Raw genomic sequence first — 20875 nt, 5'->3', positions numbered from 1 at the left:
ATAAAACATTTATCCTCTTAGAAACACAGGGTGTTTCAAAAGAAAGAGTCTATTTTAAGAAATGAAGTGGGACACAAGAACATGTAAAATGGTTGTGATGCATGGCGGTTCCCAAAATTATCATCTGTGACATACTCACATAAATATTTTGAAATTCATAGAACAATGCAACTACACCGATGGTTCAAGATGCTGTCCAAGTATGTGAATGCAACTCAGCAATTTTCTCTGTAAATGCAAATCTCCTCTAGCAAAACTGGTCTCTTCATTTGTTGGAAGGCTACCACAATGGGATGGAATATTTTTCTCAGTTTTTTAACAGAAGTCATGTAAGTTATGCACATAAATCCACATGCCAAAGTCAATGGAATTTAAGAAGGCCAAAATACAAGTCCTACTTCTGCATATTCAGCAAATTATCATATCACCTATGTAAGTAGTATCACACAGGAACAAAAAAATGCTTCATCATATACAAAACCACATGTTCAAGAGTATGTGTAATGAATCATCTTTGAAAAGGTATGGAAAAAAATTTACCAAAAGTAAGCACATCACTCTTCAGTTACTCCAATTGGCAAGAAAGAATGCCTTATTACACCAGTTCCCAGATTTTCAATGAGAGATGATGCAACTACATAAACTGCAAAGCATTGTTTTCAGACTAAAAATGATATTCCCATAGAGCCAAGCCTTAAAAAGTGCCACTTCTGGGATAAAGGGATGCAAGCCCACCACAGATCTGGTGAGCTGAGCAGCAGAGCTGTGGTTTTTAGGCAGTTGTCCACATCCAGCTAAGTGAACACCCACATCTTGTCTCAAGATATATGTTGCACAAACATTCCAAAGGAATATTCTCATACGTGAACATGGATTTACTCGAGCCATAGACAGATGGGGGAAACAGAGGCATCAGGAGGCACATCCAGCCACAAACTACCACTAACATTGCCTCAACCCTTATAACAGTATTCATAGAAGTAATGGGAAAAGGCAAAAAAAAAGAAGAGGAGGAACAGAGTTGTCACACTAAACATGATCTGGAAATTAGAAGTTTCATTATGGGCAAATCCAGGTTTGGCACTAGAGAACTATGTTCAACAAGTGAGCAGAAACATTGCTCTGCTGTTGTAGCTTCTGGCACAACAGCAGCATATGAATGATGTCCTTATTGTTAAGACACTGTGGCTGACATATACTGATAAGCCAAAATTTTACAAGCACTGCTCATTACAAGACTGAATACCGCCTTGCGGTACAGGAGGCCACATGGCATGGTAAAGAAATTATATTAACAGAGCACAGAATCATGGGGACTCATTCTAGTGATGATATGGGCTGCAAATGAGGAAATCCACTGACATACTTAACAAAGGGCAGATTTTTATGGCCTGGTGCCTGGGCAGAAACATCTCAGATGCAGTAAATTTGGTCACCTGTTCACATGCCATTGTCGCGAGCATCTGTGGAAAGATTCAGTGACAATACTGGCACCAAAATGGAAGATAACATACAGAAGGCCAAAATACTGAATTCAGTCTTCTGAAAATTGTGATACTCTGAAACAGAATATGGATATATGTAGAATTTAGCTATTATATTAAGTACTTATACAGAAAACAGATTACAACAAATTATACATGTGCATTGTAGGTTGACCTTATCGGTGAATGAATGGAAGAGGTTAAATAAAATACTCTGCATTGAAATTGTAAATTACGAATATGCTTTAAGTACTTTCCAAAGCTTTTGAAAAAGTTGAAAGAGCCTGTTTCATTATCATCATTGAGCAGACTTTCCTCAAGTTTCTTTCTGTGGATATAGGTTTCTAGTTCTTCATAAACCAACATCTGGTATCCTTTGTTCAATGTATGTAGTATCTTAAGGTTGCTTTGTAAGCTGCCAGATGGATGTCCAGTATTTTTTATGTGGGAGGCTACTGCACAATTGCATGGTGTTGTATCAGAAGGCACTGATGTGTTCTTTGAATTTGCTGTGGAAGTTGCAGCTAGTTTGATCTACAAACTGAGCTGGACATTTACTGCATATAATTTTATATATACAGGTGACAAAAATTTATCTTGGCATCTTTTTATGTTATGAAGTGGTCTGCAGCAAATTTTATTTTTTGTCTGGAATTAAATTCTTATTTTATGTCACTTGAAGATATTGGCAATTTTTCACGACATATTACTGAGAAAGGGGATGCATGTTAATGTATTTTCTGCTTCTAGAAGGTCACTTTGTTCATTTCCATTTTTTACTTTTTTAGCTACATTGTCTATTAGTATGAGTTTATACCCATTAGCTGCAGCTATTTGTTTTATGATTCTCATTTCATTCTGTAGGTTTTCACCACTCAGTAGGATTTTTAAGCTCTACAGATCACTGAAGGTGTGCTGCTAACTTTTGGATGTTGGGGTGGCAGGATGAAGCACATACGTTTGTGTCTGTGGTGGTTGGTTTCCTGTAATTTGTAAGACTTATTTGTCATCTTACTTGCAGATGATTAAATTAAGGAAGTTAACGGTATTATATATTTACTGCTCACAAGTGAATTTAATGTTCTTGTGAATTTTGTAGAAGGTTTGGAGGATGTCTTGGACATAATTTCTTATCGCTTCCAATGGTTAGAAATGTATCATCTATATATCTTCTGTAGAACTGAACTTTTTGAATACATGTTGACTTTTTTATTTTTTTGTGCTGTAGGTGGTTGAGGAATATTTCAGCTATAGTTCCTGCTGTGCTGGCAACCACAGTTAGCCCATTTATTTGTTTGCAGATTTTTCCACTGAAAGAGAAATAATTATATTTCAATACCAGTCATAAAAGGTTAATAAAATCTGTGATTTTTGCAGGCGAGAGCTACTTGAATTTTATTAGGTTCTTCTTAATAACAGCTACAACATCATGAGGGGGGGATGTTAGTAGACACATTTGATACATTTAGAGAGATAATTTGGCATTTGTTAGTATTGAGTATGTCTTTTAGATCATGGGCAAATGAAAGTCTATTTTTTATTAAGTTACTTTCAAACACAAAGTTATCCTGTACGATCTTATTGAGTTTCTGTAGAAATTTACACCCTGGGTACCTTATGGAGTTTGAGATTGGTCTTGTGGAGCCATTTTTGTGAGCTATTTCGGAGGTATTTCGGAGAAGGGCCGTAAGTTCAGTTTTGAATTTGTTGGTAGGGTCTTTGTGTAACTGTATGATATTATTTTCTTCATAAAACTTCAAGGGTTTTTGGATGTGTGCATTTTCAAGTATAATAACTGCTTAGTTCCCCTTGTCTGCCTTTGTGACAAGTGCTTTATGGTCTTTCAGTTTATGAGCCGTTATTTATACGGTTTGATGCCAACTACATGTTTTAAGTTTGGATAGCTTATCTTTATGTCTGTTCAGGACACAGATGTACACTTTGTTAACAATGTCACTGATTTTGTACCAGACATGGTTGGAGGTAAAGCTTGGTATTTTATTTGCTAGTGCTACATGATTATGGTAGAGTTGTGTAATTAGCAAGTCTTTCTTTCCCTTGAGTGATTTTATTTTGGTATCTGGCCTTATTTTCTCAGCTTACTTTAAAATTGTGTTGCCAGCTCACTAGTTTTTTTGGACTTTCATTTTAATGTATTTTGGGATAATTCTGTATCTCTTGCATTCTTTGTTATAATCAGTACTAGGGGGTGGTTTTCATAAGTTTGGCCTACATTCTCTCATAATTACAAACATCTTTCATTGCCTTGCCTGGCATCCAAATGAATGTTTCATCTACAAATGACAGCATCATGAGGGTTGGGACTGTTGATAAATACAACAGGTACTAGGAAAGTTTTGTAATACAGTTTTACTTATTTAATTTTGTTTTGATGTAATTTCCACCACACTGAATACACCTCTCCATTCTCCGAAACCAATTCCTAAACCAGTTCTCCTAAGTTTCTGCAGTAGAGGGTAAGGCACACTCATTGTCCCAAGCCCTCAGGATCTCCGCAACACTTGAAAACTGCACTCCTTTCAGCTTCATTTTCACATATGGGAACAGTGCAAAGTCACATGGAGCAAGGTCTGGACTGCAAGGAGGGTACTCAAGAAGTTTCAGTACTGTACCCCACAAATATTCTGGTGCACGCTTTGGCGTGGTGAGCTGGAGCGTTGTTGTGATGGAGGAACCGAGTGTCCATTCTTGACTTTGGTTGCAAGTTCTTCAAAGGTTGGATGATTTTGGGCAGGCACTGGTCTGTGTACTTAGTGACCACTTAGTTGTGACTGTCTTCCATGTGTTCAAAACAACAGGCTCCATTAATTCCACTTGATTTGGGGAAAAAAGCTATCATTTTCTTCTTTACTGATCTGGATTTTCTGACAGCTACAGATGTGTTGTCATCTTCAAAGACTCAAACTTTGTTTTGAGTCTTAGTCGGCATCTCATAATAGTACAGTCAAGTCTCGTCACCTGTCACAATGTTATTCATATACTGAGACTGTCCCTTAGAAAATTTCTTTAACATCTCCTGGCACAAAGTCACATGTTGCATTATTTGCTCTTCCATTAGTCTATGCGGCACCCAGACAACAAAGTTTCTTTACTTGCAAATTATCATGTACATTTGAACAAATTGCTGGTGCATTTAGACCTAAGGTATCTTCTATCTGCTTATAGGTCACTAGCCTGTCTTCGTCCAGCAGCACTTTACTGCCCCCACCTGTACCCCACTTTCCCTTTTCCTTCCCGCCCAGCCTTCTTATTACCCCCACCATCCAGACTGCTTCTCCCATCATGTGCAGTTGCTCGCATGCTGGTCTCGGAAGCCAGAGACAATGGTCATATGTGTGAGCTGCATTTGTGTGAATGTTTGTGTATGTATGTTGCCTAATTCAGAAGAATGACTTCTGGCTGAAGGCTTACTTGTTTAGCAGTCTTTTTATTGTGGCTGTCTGAAGATTAAGTAGACAACACACGTGCAGCTTACATACACACCTGACCACTGTCTCTGGCTGCTGAGACCAGACTGCAAGCAACTGTGCATGAAGAGAGAAGCAATCTCAGTGATGGAAGCAAGGAAGAGGTTGGGCCAGGGAAGGGGAGGGAGAGCAGGTTACAAGTGGGGGACAGTAAAGTGCTTTTTGTGGGAGCATACAGGGACAAGGTGGAGAGTGGAAGAGCAGCTAGATGCAGTGACGTGGTTAGATGGAGGATGGGGTGGGGGTGGAAAAGGAGAAAAGTAAACAAACTGTGGGTGCGCTTGTGGAATAGAAGGCTGTACAGTGGGAACAGGGAAGAGGTAGGTGGGCGAAGAAAAATGACTAACAAAGATTGAGGCCAGGAGGGTTATGGGAGCATACGATAAATTGTGGGGAGAGTTCCCAACTGCATAATTCAGAAAAACTAATAATGGTAGGACAGATCCCGATGGCACAAGCTGTGAAGTAGTCATTACAATGAAGCAACTGGGTGGTCCACTTGTTTGTTGGCCACAGTTTATCAGTGGCCATTCATTCGGATAGACAGCTCATTGGTTGTCATGCCCACACAGAACAAAACTGCAACCACTGTGCTTCACGCTTCACTCTAAGTGGGTATGACAACCAATAAGTTGTCAGTCTGCACGAATGGCCACCGGCAAACTGTTGTGAAGAAACAGCTGGACCACCCACCCGTTGAGCACACCGCCCATCACAATGTTCTTCATTTTAAAGACTGCTTCACAGCCTGTGCCATCAGGAGCCCTCCCACCAACACTAACTTTTCTGCATTGTGCAGGTGGAAACCCTCCCTGTGGTTTATCATTTGTTCCTCTAACCCTCCTGACCTCAACCTTTGTTAGTCATTGTCCTTCACCCACCTACAACTTTCATGTTCCCACTCCAGCACTACACAGCCTTCTATTCCAATAGCACAGCCAAAATCTGTTTACTTTCCTCCTTTACCGCCCTCACCCTACCCTCCGTCTAACCTCCTGACTGCACCTAGCTGTCCCACCCCTCTCCACATTGTCCCTGTATGCTCCCACAAACAGCATTTTACTGTCCCGCACCCATAAACTGATCTCCCTCCCCCTCCCTGCCCCAGCCTCCTCCTTACCCCTCATCACATACATTGCTTCTCCCATCACACGCAGCCGCTCGCACTCTGGCTTCAGAAGCCAGAGACAGGGATCATGCGTGTGTGAGCTGCATTTGTGCGAATGTGTGGATGTATGTTGTCTATTTCCGAAAATGACCTTCTGTCCGAAAGCTTACATGTTCAGTAGTTTTTTTGCTGTGCCTATCTGTGACTCAACATCTCCGCTATATGGTGGGTAGCAATCTATCTTTTTCATAATATTGTTTTTATTCCTCCCTGGATTTTCCACTGTTTGAAGAGAGGATAAGTCATTTAAGTAAAATAAGAATAAAAACTTTTTAGAACCACTGGTTTAGAGGTACATACAGAAAATGTGATAAGGATCAGATGTAACAAAGTAGCTTGATGTCCTAGATTCATGCTAAAAACAATTAAACTGAGCTATGACACTGATGGCTTAAAATAGCCTGCACGATAGAAATAAAAAAAAATTACATGAATGTAAGTATTATTCACCAAATTCTTCATTTCCTGATTATATGCACCTCAATATTTTCATCTCATCATTTTCGCATTTTTCACCTTACCTGAAAGTAAATTTAAAATGAGAAGTAAATAAAAAGGAAGAGTTACAGCTTCATGGAAGGCAGAAAGACAGTGTCCCAACAATGACGAGGTCATTAAAGGCAGATAACTTTGTGGACAAAAAACCATTGCAGATAAATCAGCATGGCTATAAATATAGAGGTGTGCAAATGGGTCAACAGGAGTTAAGTGCACATAAATAGAATTTCATGCTTCTCTTGCTTCTATCTGTCTTTCAATCTGATAAGCCCTAACATCATTACTGGGTTTCATACTCTAATTTCAATAGTAATTTCTTGTAATTACCATCACTAATCTACTACTTCACCCTCCATCCAATTAAAGTAAAAATTTCACTCACACTTCTGAACAGCAAAAAAGTTTCTTATTACATAACTATCTCTCTGACACTATATTCTAAAGAATATTTTTCATTACTTTGTTCAATATTTTCTTTTGTTCAATCTGTATCATTCCAAATACGAAAGAAAGATGAAAATTTTTACTGGTTTCAAAGTTTTATTCCGTGTTCATTTCGCTATTTTTTAATATATTTCTCCTTTTCTTTTAGTTCATTAACTTTTACTCGCTATATCAGAATTAAATATGCTACTCTTATAGTGTACAACACTACACTGAACATGATCTCAAACAAAAGCCAAACTGCCAGAGGAGCAAACGAAACAGTAAATCATTGCAGGTATGGCAATAGGACAACAACACTGAAAAATATAGGCATTATTGTTAGGGATACACAATAAACTGCGATGATATTGACAACTAACTTAAAAAAATTCATACACCTTACATATCAGAAATTTCATCATTTATAAGTGTGAGAAGTTCACACTTTGTCTTGTTTGTCTTTACATCAACCGCTAACCTTGTTTTATTATCTTATCAGTCACTTGATCCAGTAGTGAAAATAAAATAAATCATTTTATGTTAATAATGTAAATTATGTCAGTTGTGTTACTACAAAGGGAAAAGGCAAGCTAAATATGCAAATTTTTCAGAAAATGCACCAAAAATAACAATGTCCTAGGAAAATAATTATTACTGTTAGTAATTTAATATTTTATTGTCATTCAAAGGAAAGAAAGTAGGAATTACAATACCAACAAATTCCAAAAGTTCTTTCGACAAACAAATGGCAGTAACATGTTAGCTTGAATCAACATTAAATATAAAACCACAACATAAGCAAAAAAATGCAATACATACTCATTATCTTACTTTCATCACCAGACTTTTCTTTCTGTGTTCTCTCATGAATTATTCGTCGTTCTTGTAAGGCACGACTTGGAATTAAACCTGCTCTCATATTTCTGTCTCCCTCTCTCCGTGCTTGCCACCTACAGCAAAAAATGGGAGAAAATTTTGTGAAAAGCTGTGGCCTCAAACTGAATAAGTGTCATATGATACTGATGCAATTACTGGAGGTAATGGATATTATATTTAATGGACTGTCTGTGACAAGTTCAGTATAGTTAAGAGCACAAGCTATGTTTGTGTTAGTATGGAGAAGTAAACTAGCCATGTCCCTTTCAAAGGAGGAGATTAAGTGATTTAGGGGAGCTAAAAGGAAAAGCCTGTGACATTATGACATACATGAAGACCATTCAAGAATTTTCACATACACAAATTCTTAGTTACAGTCATCAGCATAGTCTCATTGACTTTATTTATTATCAGTTCTGTAGAGTGCAAGGTTACAGGCTTATGGCTGTGAAATTTAACAAATGCAGCTTATATGATGATTTACACAACTACTGGAAGGACAGGTGTTGTAACATCTTTAACATATGCCAATAAAACATAACATCAATACCATAATTTAATGCAATTGAAAATCAACAAGAAGAAGAAGGTGTATCATTGCATAAGAAACTAAATTTATAAGAGGGCTGTTCAAAAATTCCAGAACTTTGTCCACAACATTTTTCTACGCTTACCTGTTACTTATTCCGCATGGTCTCCTTTGAAATATTCTCCTCCACAACTGATACACCACTCTCAATGCCATTTCCACTTCCTGAAGCAGTATTGGTAAGCCTCTTGCTGGATCGCGCATAGCGCCATCTGTGAATTTTCTTTTATCTCGTCTATCATTGCAAACCTTCGTCTTTTCAATAGTGTTTTCAACTTTGGAAATAAGAAAAGGACCGCAGGGACTAGGTGTTGAGATTACGGAAGATGAGGCAGCACAGTGATTTCGTTTTTTGTGCAATAGTCAAGCACCAACAAGGATGAATGTGCAGATGTGTTATCATGATGCAAGAACCATGAATTGTGTTGCCACATTACAGACCATTTCCATCTCACATTTTCTCACTGGCATCGCAAAACATCCCGATAGTGCCACTGATTAACAGTGGTCTCTGTGGCATGAATTCATGATGAACTAATCCTTCACAGTCAAAGAAAACTATCAACATGGCTTTGACATTTGACCTGACCTAACATGCTTTTTTTTTGTCTTGGAGAACCTTTCTCGGCCCATTGTGAAGACTGAACCTTGGTCTCAACATCATGACCATAGACCCACATCTCATCAACAGTTATGATTCTCTAAGGGAACATCTCGTTCACATTTACGCGATCCAAAAGCTCTTCACATATTGCGAGGTGAAGGTCTTTCTGGTCTTGACTCATGAGCTGTGGGACGAACTTGGCAGCAACACGATGCATTCCAAGATGCTGTCAGGATTTCATGACATGATCCAACTGAAACTTTCCTTTCTTCTGCAATCTCTCAGACAGTCAGTCTTCAACTGACATGTACAATTTTGTCAATGTTCCTGACATGAACGTCATTTTTAGACATTGAAGGGTATCATGAACAAGGGTCAAATTTAACTTCTGTCCAGCCATTTTTCAACTTTGTGAACTATTCATATCACCGAGTATGTCTTAAGCACTCATCACTGTAGGCTTCCTGCAGCATTTGGTGCGTTTCTGTAAAGGTTTTCTTGACTTTCTCATGAAATTTAATGCAGATGCATTGCTCCTCTAGACTTCATATTTGAACTATTAGAGAAAGCAGGAAAGTTATAACCAGTGAACAGAGAGAAAATACAAATCCTCAAATAATGAATCTGACAGTTTCTCGATTGATTATTCATTTTATAGCAATAACAAGCAGTTGTCAGCCTGAATGTTGAGTTGAATACCACACTGCTTTACTACATATCTACATCCACATCTGTACTCTGCAAATCACCATAAGGTGCATAGCAGAGGGCATGTCTCATTCTACCAGTTATTCGGGTTTCTTCACGTTCCATTCACGTATGGAGCCTGGGAAGAACGATTGTCTGAATGCCTCTCTGTGTGTGTGTGTGTGTGTGTGTGTGTGTGTGTGTGTGTGTGTGCAGTAATTAATCTAATCCCCCCCCCACATCACCCCTTGTGAGGGATACATAGGGCGTTGTAGTATATTCTGAATCATCATCTAAAGCTGGCTCTTGAAACTTTGCTAACAGACTTTCTCGGGATAGTTTACATCTATCTTCAAAGAGCCTTCCAGTTCAGTTCCTACAGTATCTCTGTGACACTCTCCCACAGATCAAACAAACCTCTGATCATTTGTGCTGTCTTTCTCTGTATATGTTCAGTACCTCCTATTTGATACAGGTCCCACGCACTTGAGTAATATTCTAGAACTGGTCTCACAAGTGATTTGTAAGCAATCTTCTTTTTAGCCTGATTGCACTTCCTCAATATTCCACCAACCCACTTTACCCATGACTGAGCTTATTTGATCATTCCAGTTCATATCACTACAATGTGTTACACATAGATATTTGTATGAGTTGGGTGACTGCAACAATGACACATTGATATTATAGTTATTGGATACTATGTTTTATTTTTTCACGGCTGAAATCTTATCAAGACCTGACTGGATATTTCTTCAGCTTCTTTCAGACAGTACTTCATTAAAGATAACCACATCATATGCAGAAAATCTGAGGTTACTATTAACATTCTCTGCAAGGGCATCATATAAAACATGAACAGCAAGGGTCCCAACACACTTCCCCAGGGCACACCTGAAGTTACTTCTACATCTGATGATGATTCTCCGTCCAATGCTGTGTCCTCCCTACCAAAAAGTTCTTATTCCAATCACAAATTTTGCTTCATACCCCATATAACAGTACTTTTGACAATAAAGATAGTCAAATGCTTTTCGGAAATAAAGAAATACTGCGTCTACCTGACTGCCTTGATCCAAAGTTTTCAGTACGTCATGTCAGAAAAGTGCGAGTTGGGTTTCACATTATTGATGTTTTCAGAATTCATGCTGGTTGGCACTGAGGAGGTCATTCTGTTCAAGATGCCTAATTATATTCGAGCCCAGGATAAGTGCTAAGATTCTACTACGAACTCATGTCAAGGATAATGGATGGTAGTTTTGCGGACTTCCTTGTAGACAAATATAGCTTTATTTTTATTTAAACGTCAAGTTCCTTGGGACCAAATTGAGGAGCAAATCTCCAAGGTCATGGAACGTGTCAGTACATGAAATTACAACATAAAAGTAATAACAGATAAAAGTAAAATGTTTATGAACCCAAAAGCCTTTGAACAAGATCCTGAACATGTGCTTTCCATAACAGTTTACTATCTATCTGAACACCTAGAAATTCGAACTGTTCAGTTTCAGTAATCATATGCCCATTCTGTGAAATTAAAATGTCAGGTTTTGTTGACTTGTGAGTTAGAAACTGTAAAAACTTAATCTTACTGTGATTTGGCGTTAGTTTATTTTCTACAACCCATGAACTTATGTCATGAACTGCACTATTTGAAACAGAGCAAATGTTGCACACAACATTCTTTACCACCAAGCTACTGTCATCAGCAAACAAAAATGTTTTAGAGTTACCCGTAATACTAGAGGGCATATCATTTATATAAACAGGGAACAGGAGTGACCCCAACACTGATCCCTGGGGCATCCCCCACTTGACTGTACCCCACTCAGACCCCACATCACAGCCACTCTCAACACTGTGAATAATGACCTTTTGCTGTCTTACTAAAGCAAGAGGTGAACTAAGTGTGAGCTACTCCCCATATTCCATAATGGTCAAACTTCTGGAGCAATATTTTGTGATCAACACAATCAAACGCCTTGGTTAAATCAAAAAATATGCCTCGCGTTCAAAACAGAGGAAAGAGAATATAGCATTTTCAGGTGTTTAATGACTTATAAAGCTGAACCGTACCTTTCATAGCAAATCGTGTGATATAAAATGATCAATTTTCCTTACATACACAGCCTTTTCAATAACTTTAGCAAACACTGATGGCATAGGAATAGGTCTCATATTGTCAACATCATCCCTTTCTCTCTCTTTTTATAAAGTGGCTTTACTACCGAGTACTTTAAACGTTCAGGAAACTGAGCATTCCTAAAGGAAAAATTACAAATATGGCTAAATAAAGGGCTAACATGTGCAGTACAGTACTTAAATATTCTGCTAGGCACCCCATCATATCCATGAGAATTCTTAGTCTTCAGTGATTTCATTACTGACTCAATCTCCCCCTTGTTAGTATCACAGAGGAGTATGTCACACATCACTCGCAGAAAGGCATTTGCCAAGAGAGTTATATGATTCCCTGTAGAAACTAAATTTTTATTTAACTCACCAGCAATGCTCAGAAAATGATTGTAAAATATTGTACATATATCAGATTTATCAGTAACAGAAATATTTTTACCACAAACTGACTTTATATTGTCGACCTTGTGCTGCTGAGCAGATATTTCTTTCACAACTGACCATATGTTTTAATTTTATCCTGTGAATTAGCTATTCTATTTGCTTACTACATACTCTTTGTCTTCCTGATAACAGTCTTAAGTACCTTACAGTAAGGTTTGTAATGGGCTACTGTAGCTTGATTGTGACTACTTCTAACACTGTGATATAATTCCCACTTTTTTTTATTTTAACCTGTGATTTTTCCAAGAACTGGGCACTGTTTTTTGTTCGAGGGACCTACGATAGATCATCAGTAAAAGAGAGGCAATTCAGCAGCGAATTCAGTATAGAATCTGGCAGGGATTCCATCGGGCCCTGGAGGTTTGTTCAATTGTAATGATTTCAGTTGTTTCTAATCACCACTGACACTACTGCTTATATCTATCATCTTTTAAGTGGTACGAGGATTAAACTGGAGCAATTATCCTGGTTTTTCCTTTCTAAAGGAACATTTAACGAAAGAGTTAAGCATTTCAGTTTTTGCTTTGCTACCCTCAATTTCAGTTTGTATCTCATTTGCTACCTTTGGTGCCACTAACAACCTTTACAAATGAGCAGAATTTCTTTGTGTTTTGTGAAATATTATTTGACAGTATTCTGCTACAGTAGTCATTGTATGCATCATGCCTTGCTCTCTTGACAGTCAAACCCATTTCATTCAGCATCTCTCTGTCTATAGTTCTATGCTTTGTTTTGCACCTATTATGCCGTAGTCTCTGTTTTATTAGAAGTTTCTTTCCAGTGACTGTACACCATAGAGAGTTCCTCCCATTATGGACTGTTCTGCTGGGTACATATCTATCCCATGCATGCTCAACTATTCTTCTGAACCTGTGCCATAGTTCATCTACCTGCTCCTGTCTTGTGCTGAGATTTCATGTTTCTCGTTGACATATGGCACTACAGATTTTTTCTCTAGTTTACTGAACATATATATCCTTCTGCTTGTTCTAGTTGTCCTTTGTACTTTGGTAATCATTGTTGCCATAACCGTGTAATGGTCACTGATACTAGTTTTAATGTGGATATCCTCAAAGAGGTCACATCTATTTGTTGCCATTAAATCAAACATATTTCCATCATGAGTGGGAGTTCCTAACTACTTGTTCTAGCTAGTTTTCAGAGAAGGTATTTAGTAATGTTCCACAGGATGTCATCATGTCCACCACTAACAAAACTTAATTTTTCAAATTAATTGTTAGATGATGAAAGTCTCTACCAATGATTACACAGTTATTGGGGAACATATGTACAAGTGAACTGAAGTTTTCTCTTAAGTTTTCAGTTACATCAGGAGATGAGGCTGGCACATCTGACATGCAGTTTCAATTTCTATCTGAGGATCTCATCTACTGTGACAAATACACCACCTCCATTCCCCATTTGCCAATCCTTTCAATATACACTTAAATTTTCCCCAAAAATCTCACTGTTATCAATTTCTGGTTTCAACAAGCTTTCAGTACCTAGAATATGTTAGCTCCATTGCTTTTCATGAGTGCTTCAATTGCTGGCACTTTGTTGCAAATGCTTTTGCAGTTTACCATTAGGGTTCTAATACTTGATATATGGTACTACTGGAGACAGTACACACGAGAAACAGTTTTTTTAGTCACAATTTTATGAAAAGGGAAGTTGCTACTCACCATAAGCAGAGATGCTGAGTCGCAGGTAGGCACAACAAAAAGACTGTCATAAAAAAAGCTTTCAGCCAGTAGGGCCAGTAAATGAAGAGGTAATACTGAGGTCTATCGACAATAATTTTTCCCTTGCCCCTTTTGTGAATGTAGAGGGAAAGGGGGGGGGGGGGGAGGAGGGTAAACTGGTACCAGAAATATCCTTTGCCAAATATTGTAACATGGCTTGCAGAGAATAGAGTGGGGGCAAAACCATCCTAAGTGTGGTAGAATGTAAAAATGGATAAGGAAATGGTTTTGAGATTGCTTGGCAAACTGAAGTTTTCTCTTTAGACCATAAAAGATCTAAGCAATTTTGATTACATTTAGGTATGGAGCTTAAAATGAATCATTAAGATGATTTTGACAATGAGAGAGGGATTTCTATGACATATGGACAGTGCTTAGTTTTTGACTCAAGTGGCACAAGTGATGGAAGATTAAAGCATCTGCCACACAATGTTTCCTGGTAGTGTGGAGTGTTAGGTTGAGTATGTATGGAATTAGACTGCACCTCCACTCATGACATACCTAGAATAGATTTTTGATAATTATTTAAGGTGAAATTTTCCTTGTTGTTGCAATCTAAAATACGAACGTTCCATTATAACATCCAGCAGATTTACTAACCATGCAGGTATAAAGCTACATATTGTCTTCATGATAATTCCAATCATTTCACACTCAACAGATACAGATGCCTTTAGCATCACTTAGAACACTTAAAATAAGTAGAACTTAAGATTTCAATATTCAAAGAAAATTTTTCTGCATGTTAAAGCAGACATACCAGTAAGCATCATCCTGGCTGACAATGTGAAGAATATCTCCTTTCTTGAAATCCAGTCCTGCTTCTTTGCATGGGATGTATGGATCTGTAGACGATGTATAATCAAAATGTGCACGGACTCTGACTTTACTCTCACGCAATCCACTTTTGCTATCTGCAGGAACAAGCTTGAAAGTAATTGTACCCTCAGATGCTTGCTGAAAGCACACAACAACAACAAAAAATAATTACTTTCCAAAGCACTGTAGTTTCCCATTAAAAATAAAAAGCTTCTACTGATATCTAAGGGTTTAGAAGATGACAAAACATAGACAGTAATATGTCTCTTTGAACAAGTACATTTCAGTTTCTTATAAACAGTGGCAATTTGGTAATTGTCATTACTAAAAGTTCATGTGTATGGTTACTGAGTGTGTTTAAGTAAAAAGAGTCTGAGCTTTGTATATGGTTAACATATCACTATAATTGTTGTATGTAACTGTGCTGCAGCCATCAACCACATGGATGGTCGAATGGATGGATTCAAATTTTTGGGAACTGAACAGTTTGGTCACCAGCACCCTTTCTCAAGATCATGGTACTGGCATACGAGTAGTGACTCTTGTTAAAATGAAAAGCAAAGACAATATCACTAAAATCACAGTAATAAAAAATTTCACATACAATTTCCAGCATACTGCTATTATACACCAATAGAATTAATAAATCAGTGGATGGCATTAATATGGCTAGTATCGTGAAACTAATAGGATGAAACAGCCACACCAAAACACATTAAAACTTTTTTCCAATTACATTGGGCAGGAGTCCTGACACCATACAAGATGTCAAAAGTTTACTTGCTATTATGTTGCAATCATTTAAAACTGGGAGTAAGACCCTTGGTAGACCAAAGGCGCCCCTCGTATCAGCATACAAAACACACAATATCGAAGCCTGATGCACATTGAGTAGGGCACTGTAAAGATTGCCTTCTGATGGATCTTCGTGTTGCACGAGTTAAGTGTGCGTCACTGGCAGTGTACAATACGAAGGTCAGTGAGAGTCACTTTGTTACTTCTTGGAGATCAAGAAAGAAACTGCACCATGGTTGAATAGTTGGTTTGACTGAGCACAGCTTCTTGCTGGACACTTCAAGCCATTGCCTTTCCCATTCAGCAAACACTCTTTTTGTAGCCCACGACATGACAGCCTGTAGGGGGACATTAAGGTGAACTGTGGTATTTTCCTGGCAGACTGCTTTTGCTGCTCTGTCAGCTTCCTCTTTCCCTTGGCTCCCATGTGTTCAGGGACCCAGCAGGCAGCCATCTCTTTCTTCTACCTGCACAAGAAGTGGATAGTGTCCTGGACCATCTGATTTATTCTATCTGTTGAGAAGATTTACTGAATAGCTTGCAGAGCACTGACAGAGTCCATGCAAGCAAGAAAGTTTCCTCCGCCAATGCCGTCTTGCCGCCCCCCCCCCCCCCCCCCCCAAGAGCTCTGCAGAGTATGAGCACTGACTAGGTATGCAGATTACAATGATAAAATTTGAGAAGGTAACAGAACACCCAACACTGTCCCCTTGTTTTGAACTATTGACAAAAGCCACCATGAGCTTGCAAACCACCAATAAAATGCAGTTAAAAATCCTTCTTAAAATCATAGGCAGAGTGGTAGTCTTGTACTATATTATGTTCAAGTTAACAGCAGGCCTTTTCATCCAGGAAGGGTATTTCCTCCATCCCTGTTTAAGAATTGATATGTCTGCTATACCAGGTTGCTTGAGATAGTTCTTCACATGGACAGAAAAAAGTTTAGTTGCTGCATGGATTGTTCAGGCTCAATACTAATAACAGAATGTTCGGAGATGGACCTCACTTTGTATACATGCCACAGGAGTTCTCGCCAAATGGTAAGACACAGTTACCAGCCGCTGACTGGTGGGTTGATTTAATGATTACAGGGATAAAACTAAGGTGCCATTGGTCCCTCCTACCTCCAACAGGCAAGTCAACAAAGTACACACCAAAGAAGGCCCTAGTGTGTGAAATCCAAGAAAACCCCAAGCTCTACTGAAGGTCAACGAAGTCTAGAGAATAGAACAAGGAAGAGGAATTGGTTGGGGGGGGGGGGGGGGGGGGAGGTAGTTGAGGTGCCCCATCAGGGAGCAGCCAGAGGCCACCAAAGACAGAAAGTGCAATGGAGGACAGACCCCCCTGCCACTTACTAGACACCCCTCATCCAACAATACCAAAAAGAGACTAACAACACAGGCAAGACAAGAGAAGCACATGAAAACAGAGGAAGAACACAAACAGAACACGCAAGAAGGGAAAGAAGAGCAAAAGGGGGTAGGGCAAGGGCTGGGCCAGACCAGCAAGCCCGGACAGCCATTGCCCATTCAGAGCTGACGAGGCAACATAGCATCTTGCCAACCCCTCAATGGGCCAACAAGGCTGAGGCACCCTCACCTTAGAGAGAGTGGTAACAATCCTCTTCATGAATAAACTGTAAAACCAGTTCAGCCATTAAGGCATTGTCGGCTGACACCAGGGATAGTGAGGTAGGCGCATTACGAGTCTGCCACAGGATGGCTAGGTTAGAACAGTCTATGAGTCTGCCACAGGATGGCTAGGTTAGAACAGTCCTGCAAAATATGGACCATCATCATACAGGCATCACAAAGACATTGGGGTGGATCCCTATGATGGAGGAGATGACAATGAGTCAGCCAAGTATGGCCAATGTGGAGCCAGCAAAGGATGAAAGAGTCCTTGCGAGAGGCCCATGTGGATGACCTCCACAAATTCGTTGTTTCCTTTACCTCATGCAGAGCTGGCAAAGGACGGTGGAGTCTTTGTGAGAGGCCCACATGGAGGATCTCCACTAATTTGTGGTCTCCTTTATCGCTTGTGACTTGCTCGGTGAAGTCAAAGTATGCCATTTTGTATTCCAAATCCTCAGAATTTGATTGTGTAATAGTGATCGAAAGTCCGATTCCATAAAACCAAACTCAAGAGGTGGCTTGTCAGTAAGGGGTTTGGCCAGCCTGTAAGTGAGTTCATTCCCTCGGATCCCAATGTGATCCAGGCTCCAGAAAAACACCCATCTAGCATCCACATTGTTTGAGGGCAGAAAGGGAATCCTGGGTAGTTAGGACCAAGGAATGGCAAGGGTAACTCTGATCAAAGCGTGTAAACAGCTCAGAAAGTCGCTACAGATTAGGAAGGAATTACTGGTGCACGAACAGGAATGCTCAAGAGCACAAGAGATGGCTACCAATTCCACAGTGAAAACTCTGCACCCATCTGGCAAGGAGCAGATTTAATTACACCCTGCATTATCATAAGCAAAGCCACTGTGACCAGTGACCATCAAGTCATCAGTATAGACTACTTCTTAACCCCACATCATACTGAGAATGGAGAAGAATTGGTGGTGGAGGGCCTCAGGATGAGCACGTCTTTCGGACCTTGTGATAAGCCAAGACAGAGATGTGGACAAGGCATGCACCAGGAGGTGTACGTAAGTCGGCCTGGAGAAGAGATGGTAGATGGGAAAGCTGGAGTTAAAAAAAAAGGGAACGGATGAGGATGGCAATCATAACTCAAGACTTGGCCACAGTTGTGGGAGATGGATCTCACTATCTGCAAAGAGGATACAGTAGTTCGGGTACTCCAGGGTGCAACAGATGCGTAATGCATTAATGATCAACTGTCATTAGTGCAGAACCCACAATGGTGGAATCCTTGCCTCTGCTAGGAGACTGAACATGGGGCTCGACCGAAAGGCACAAGCTGCCAGTCACACAACACAATGGTGCATCAGGTACAGCATCTGTAACATCAAAGGTGATGCCGAGCCATACGCACAACTCCCATAATCTAGATATGACAAGACAAACTCTGTGTAGACTCATTATCAGAGTAGACTTGTTCACACCTCCAGTTAGTGTTGCGGAGGCTTCAAAGAGCGCTGAAGTGCGACCAACATATCCGCTAGTAGACGACGATGGGGAGGTCTTGTCAACCATCCATCAAAGACGACTCTAAAAACCGATGAGGGACTGGCCATCAAGGTACAGATCAAGATGGGGATGGACTGCACGGCAATGACAAAAATGTATAACCCATATCTTGGCAGCCAAAAACTGGAATCCATTAGTGAGAGCCCAAGATTGCACTAGGTGTATTGCTCCCCGTACCTTGTGTTCAGTACCACCCATTGCACAAGAATGAAAATAAATGCAAAAATCATCAGCATATAAAGAGGGGGACACCACAGGCCTCTCAGCCACCACCAGACCACTGACAGCCACTAAAATGAGAGGGCACTCAAAACACAACCCTACAACAAAACTAGGATAAAAATTTTATGTTCTGTTTTGTGTATCTATCGGCTGTACTGAGCTGAGGTAAGTACTGGCCAGCCCCTCTATCTCTTTGTTAGTATAAAGTGTATGTTGGTGCAGTTCAAATTATGGTGCCATGCACTTCCTAGAGTAAACGCCATCCTACACTCATTTACACTCTTAGCTTCGAGGTGACAAGAAATTTGTGCTATCAAGGAGAGGCTACAAAAATCAGGTCAGTAATATTACAACTGGTGCCCTACCATGTGAGGACCTGTCCTAAATTCCGTCCAAACAGGCCTTGGTAGGCCTAATGGTACCAACTGGCCACCGTGTCATCCTCAGCCGCCGGCCGGTGTGGCCAAATGGTTCTAGGCACTTCAGTCTGGAACCGCACGACTTCTACAGTCGCAGGTTCGATTCCTGCCTTGGGCATGGATGTCCTTAGGTTAGTTATGTTTAAGTAGTTCTAAGTTCTAGGGGACTGATGATCTCAGATGTTAAGTCCCATTGTCCTCAGAGCCATTTGAAGCATTTTTTCATCCTCAGCCCACAGGCATCACTGGATGTGGATATGGAGGGGCATGAAGTCAGCACACCCCTCTTTCAGTCATATGTCAGTTTACGAGACTGGAGCCACTACATCTCAATCAAGTAGCTACTCAGTTTGCCTCACAAGGGCTGAGTGCACCCCACTTGGCATCAGCGCTTGGCAGACGGAATGGTCACCCATCCACGTGCTAGCCCAGCCAGACAGCATTTGAATTCGCTGATCTTACGGGAACTGGTGTTACCACTGTGGCAAGGCTGTTGGCGAGGAACTGCCCTACCCTGGCAAAATTAGACTCGTGTGTGTGTGTGTGTGTGTGTGTGTGTGTGTGTGTGTGTGTGTGAAGATTGTTGTACCATGGAACAATTAAAAAGAACTCAAGTGGTTAAGGACAGTGAACCATTTATTTACAGTGGCGAAGTGACTTTTGAAGTGTGAATTACATTTTTGAATGGACCAATGGAAATTAAAACTATGTTCAGACTCCAAATGGGAGAATACAAGGAAATTTTTGGAACAGTGCAAATTATTTTGAATGAAATATGGTAAGAAGCAGATGCCACTGTGGAGAGGACTTCGAATAATGGGAGGACAAAACTGCCTGATGTTATCATCAACATTATCTTGGCAACAACCAATCAGCGCAGAGCCCAGCAGTAAACAAACCAGCCTGGTATGGAACTACAGATGAGTTGGCATGGGATTTGTGTGCAAACGGCAAAATTATGGACAAATTGTCAAGGGCTTCACCCACTGCTCACTGTAATGTGAATGAGGAAGTTGACTGTTTAGAGCGAATGAAACAAATTAATGTTAAACAGGAGTTGCATGAGGAGACTAGCAATGTAGGGATGAGGAGGAGATTAGTGTTTAACGTCCCGTCGACAACGAGGTCATTAGAGACGGAGCGCAAGCTCGGGTGAGGGAAGGATGGGGAAGGAAATCGGCCGTGCCCTTTCAAATGAACCATCCTGGCATTTGCCTGAAGCGATTTAGGGAAATCACGGAAAACCTAAATCAGGATGGCCGGAGACGGGATTGAACTGTCGTCCTCCGGAATGCGAGTCCAGTGTGCTAACCACTGCGC

General features: G+C 40.1%; 1 protein-coding gene across 10 annotated transcripts in view; it reads right to left on the bottom strand.

Moving 5' to 3' along the window:
• LOC124612900 (MAGUK p55 subfamily member 7) overlaps window positions 1-20875 on the bottom strand; it is a 269487-nt gene that overhangs the window by 141928 nt on the left and 106684 nt on the right. For 6 of the 10 annotated variants that reach the window (XM_047141364.1, XM_047141368.1, XM_047141370.1 and 3 more), the window contains 2 exons: window positions 14906-15102; window positions 7884-8014 (listed from right to left, as the gene is read on the bottom strand). In XM_047141364.1, coding sequence (XP_046997320.1) covers window positions 7884-8014; window positions 14906-15102 — 328 coding nt within the window. The remainder of the gene's footprint in view (window positions 1-7883; window positions 8015-14905; window positions 15103-20875) is intronic. The other 4 variants (XM_047141366.1, XM_047141369.1, XM_047141373.1 and 1 more) reach the window with 1 other exon arrangement.

Source organism: Schistocerca americana, chromosome 4 (assembly GCF_021461395.2).
Source record: "Schistocerca americana isolate TAMUIC-IGC-003095 chromosome 4, iqSchAmer2.1, whole genome shotgun sequence".
Taxonomy (NCBI): domain Eukaryota; kingdom Metazoa; phylum Arthropoda; class Insecta; order Orthoptera; family Acrididae; genus Schistocerca; species Schistocerca americana.
The sequence above is the reverse complement of the archived record's forward strand: the minus strand, read 5'-3'. Positions and strand labels throughout refer to the sequence as shown.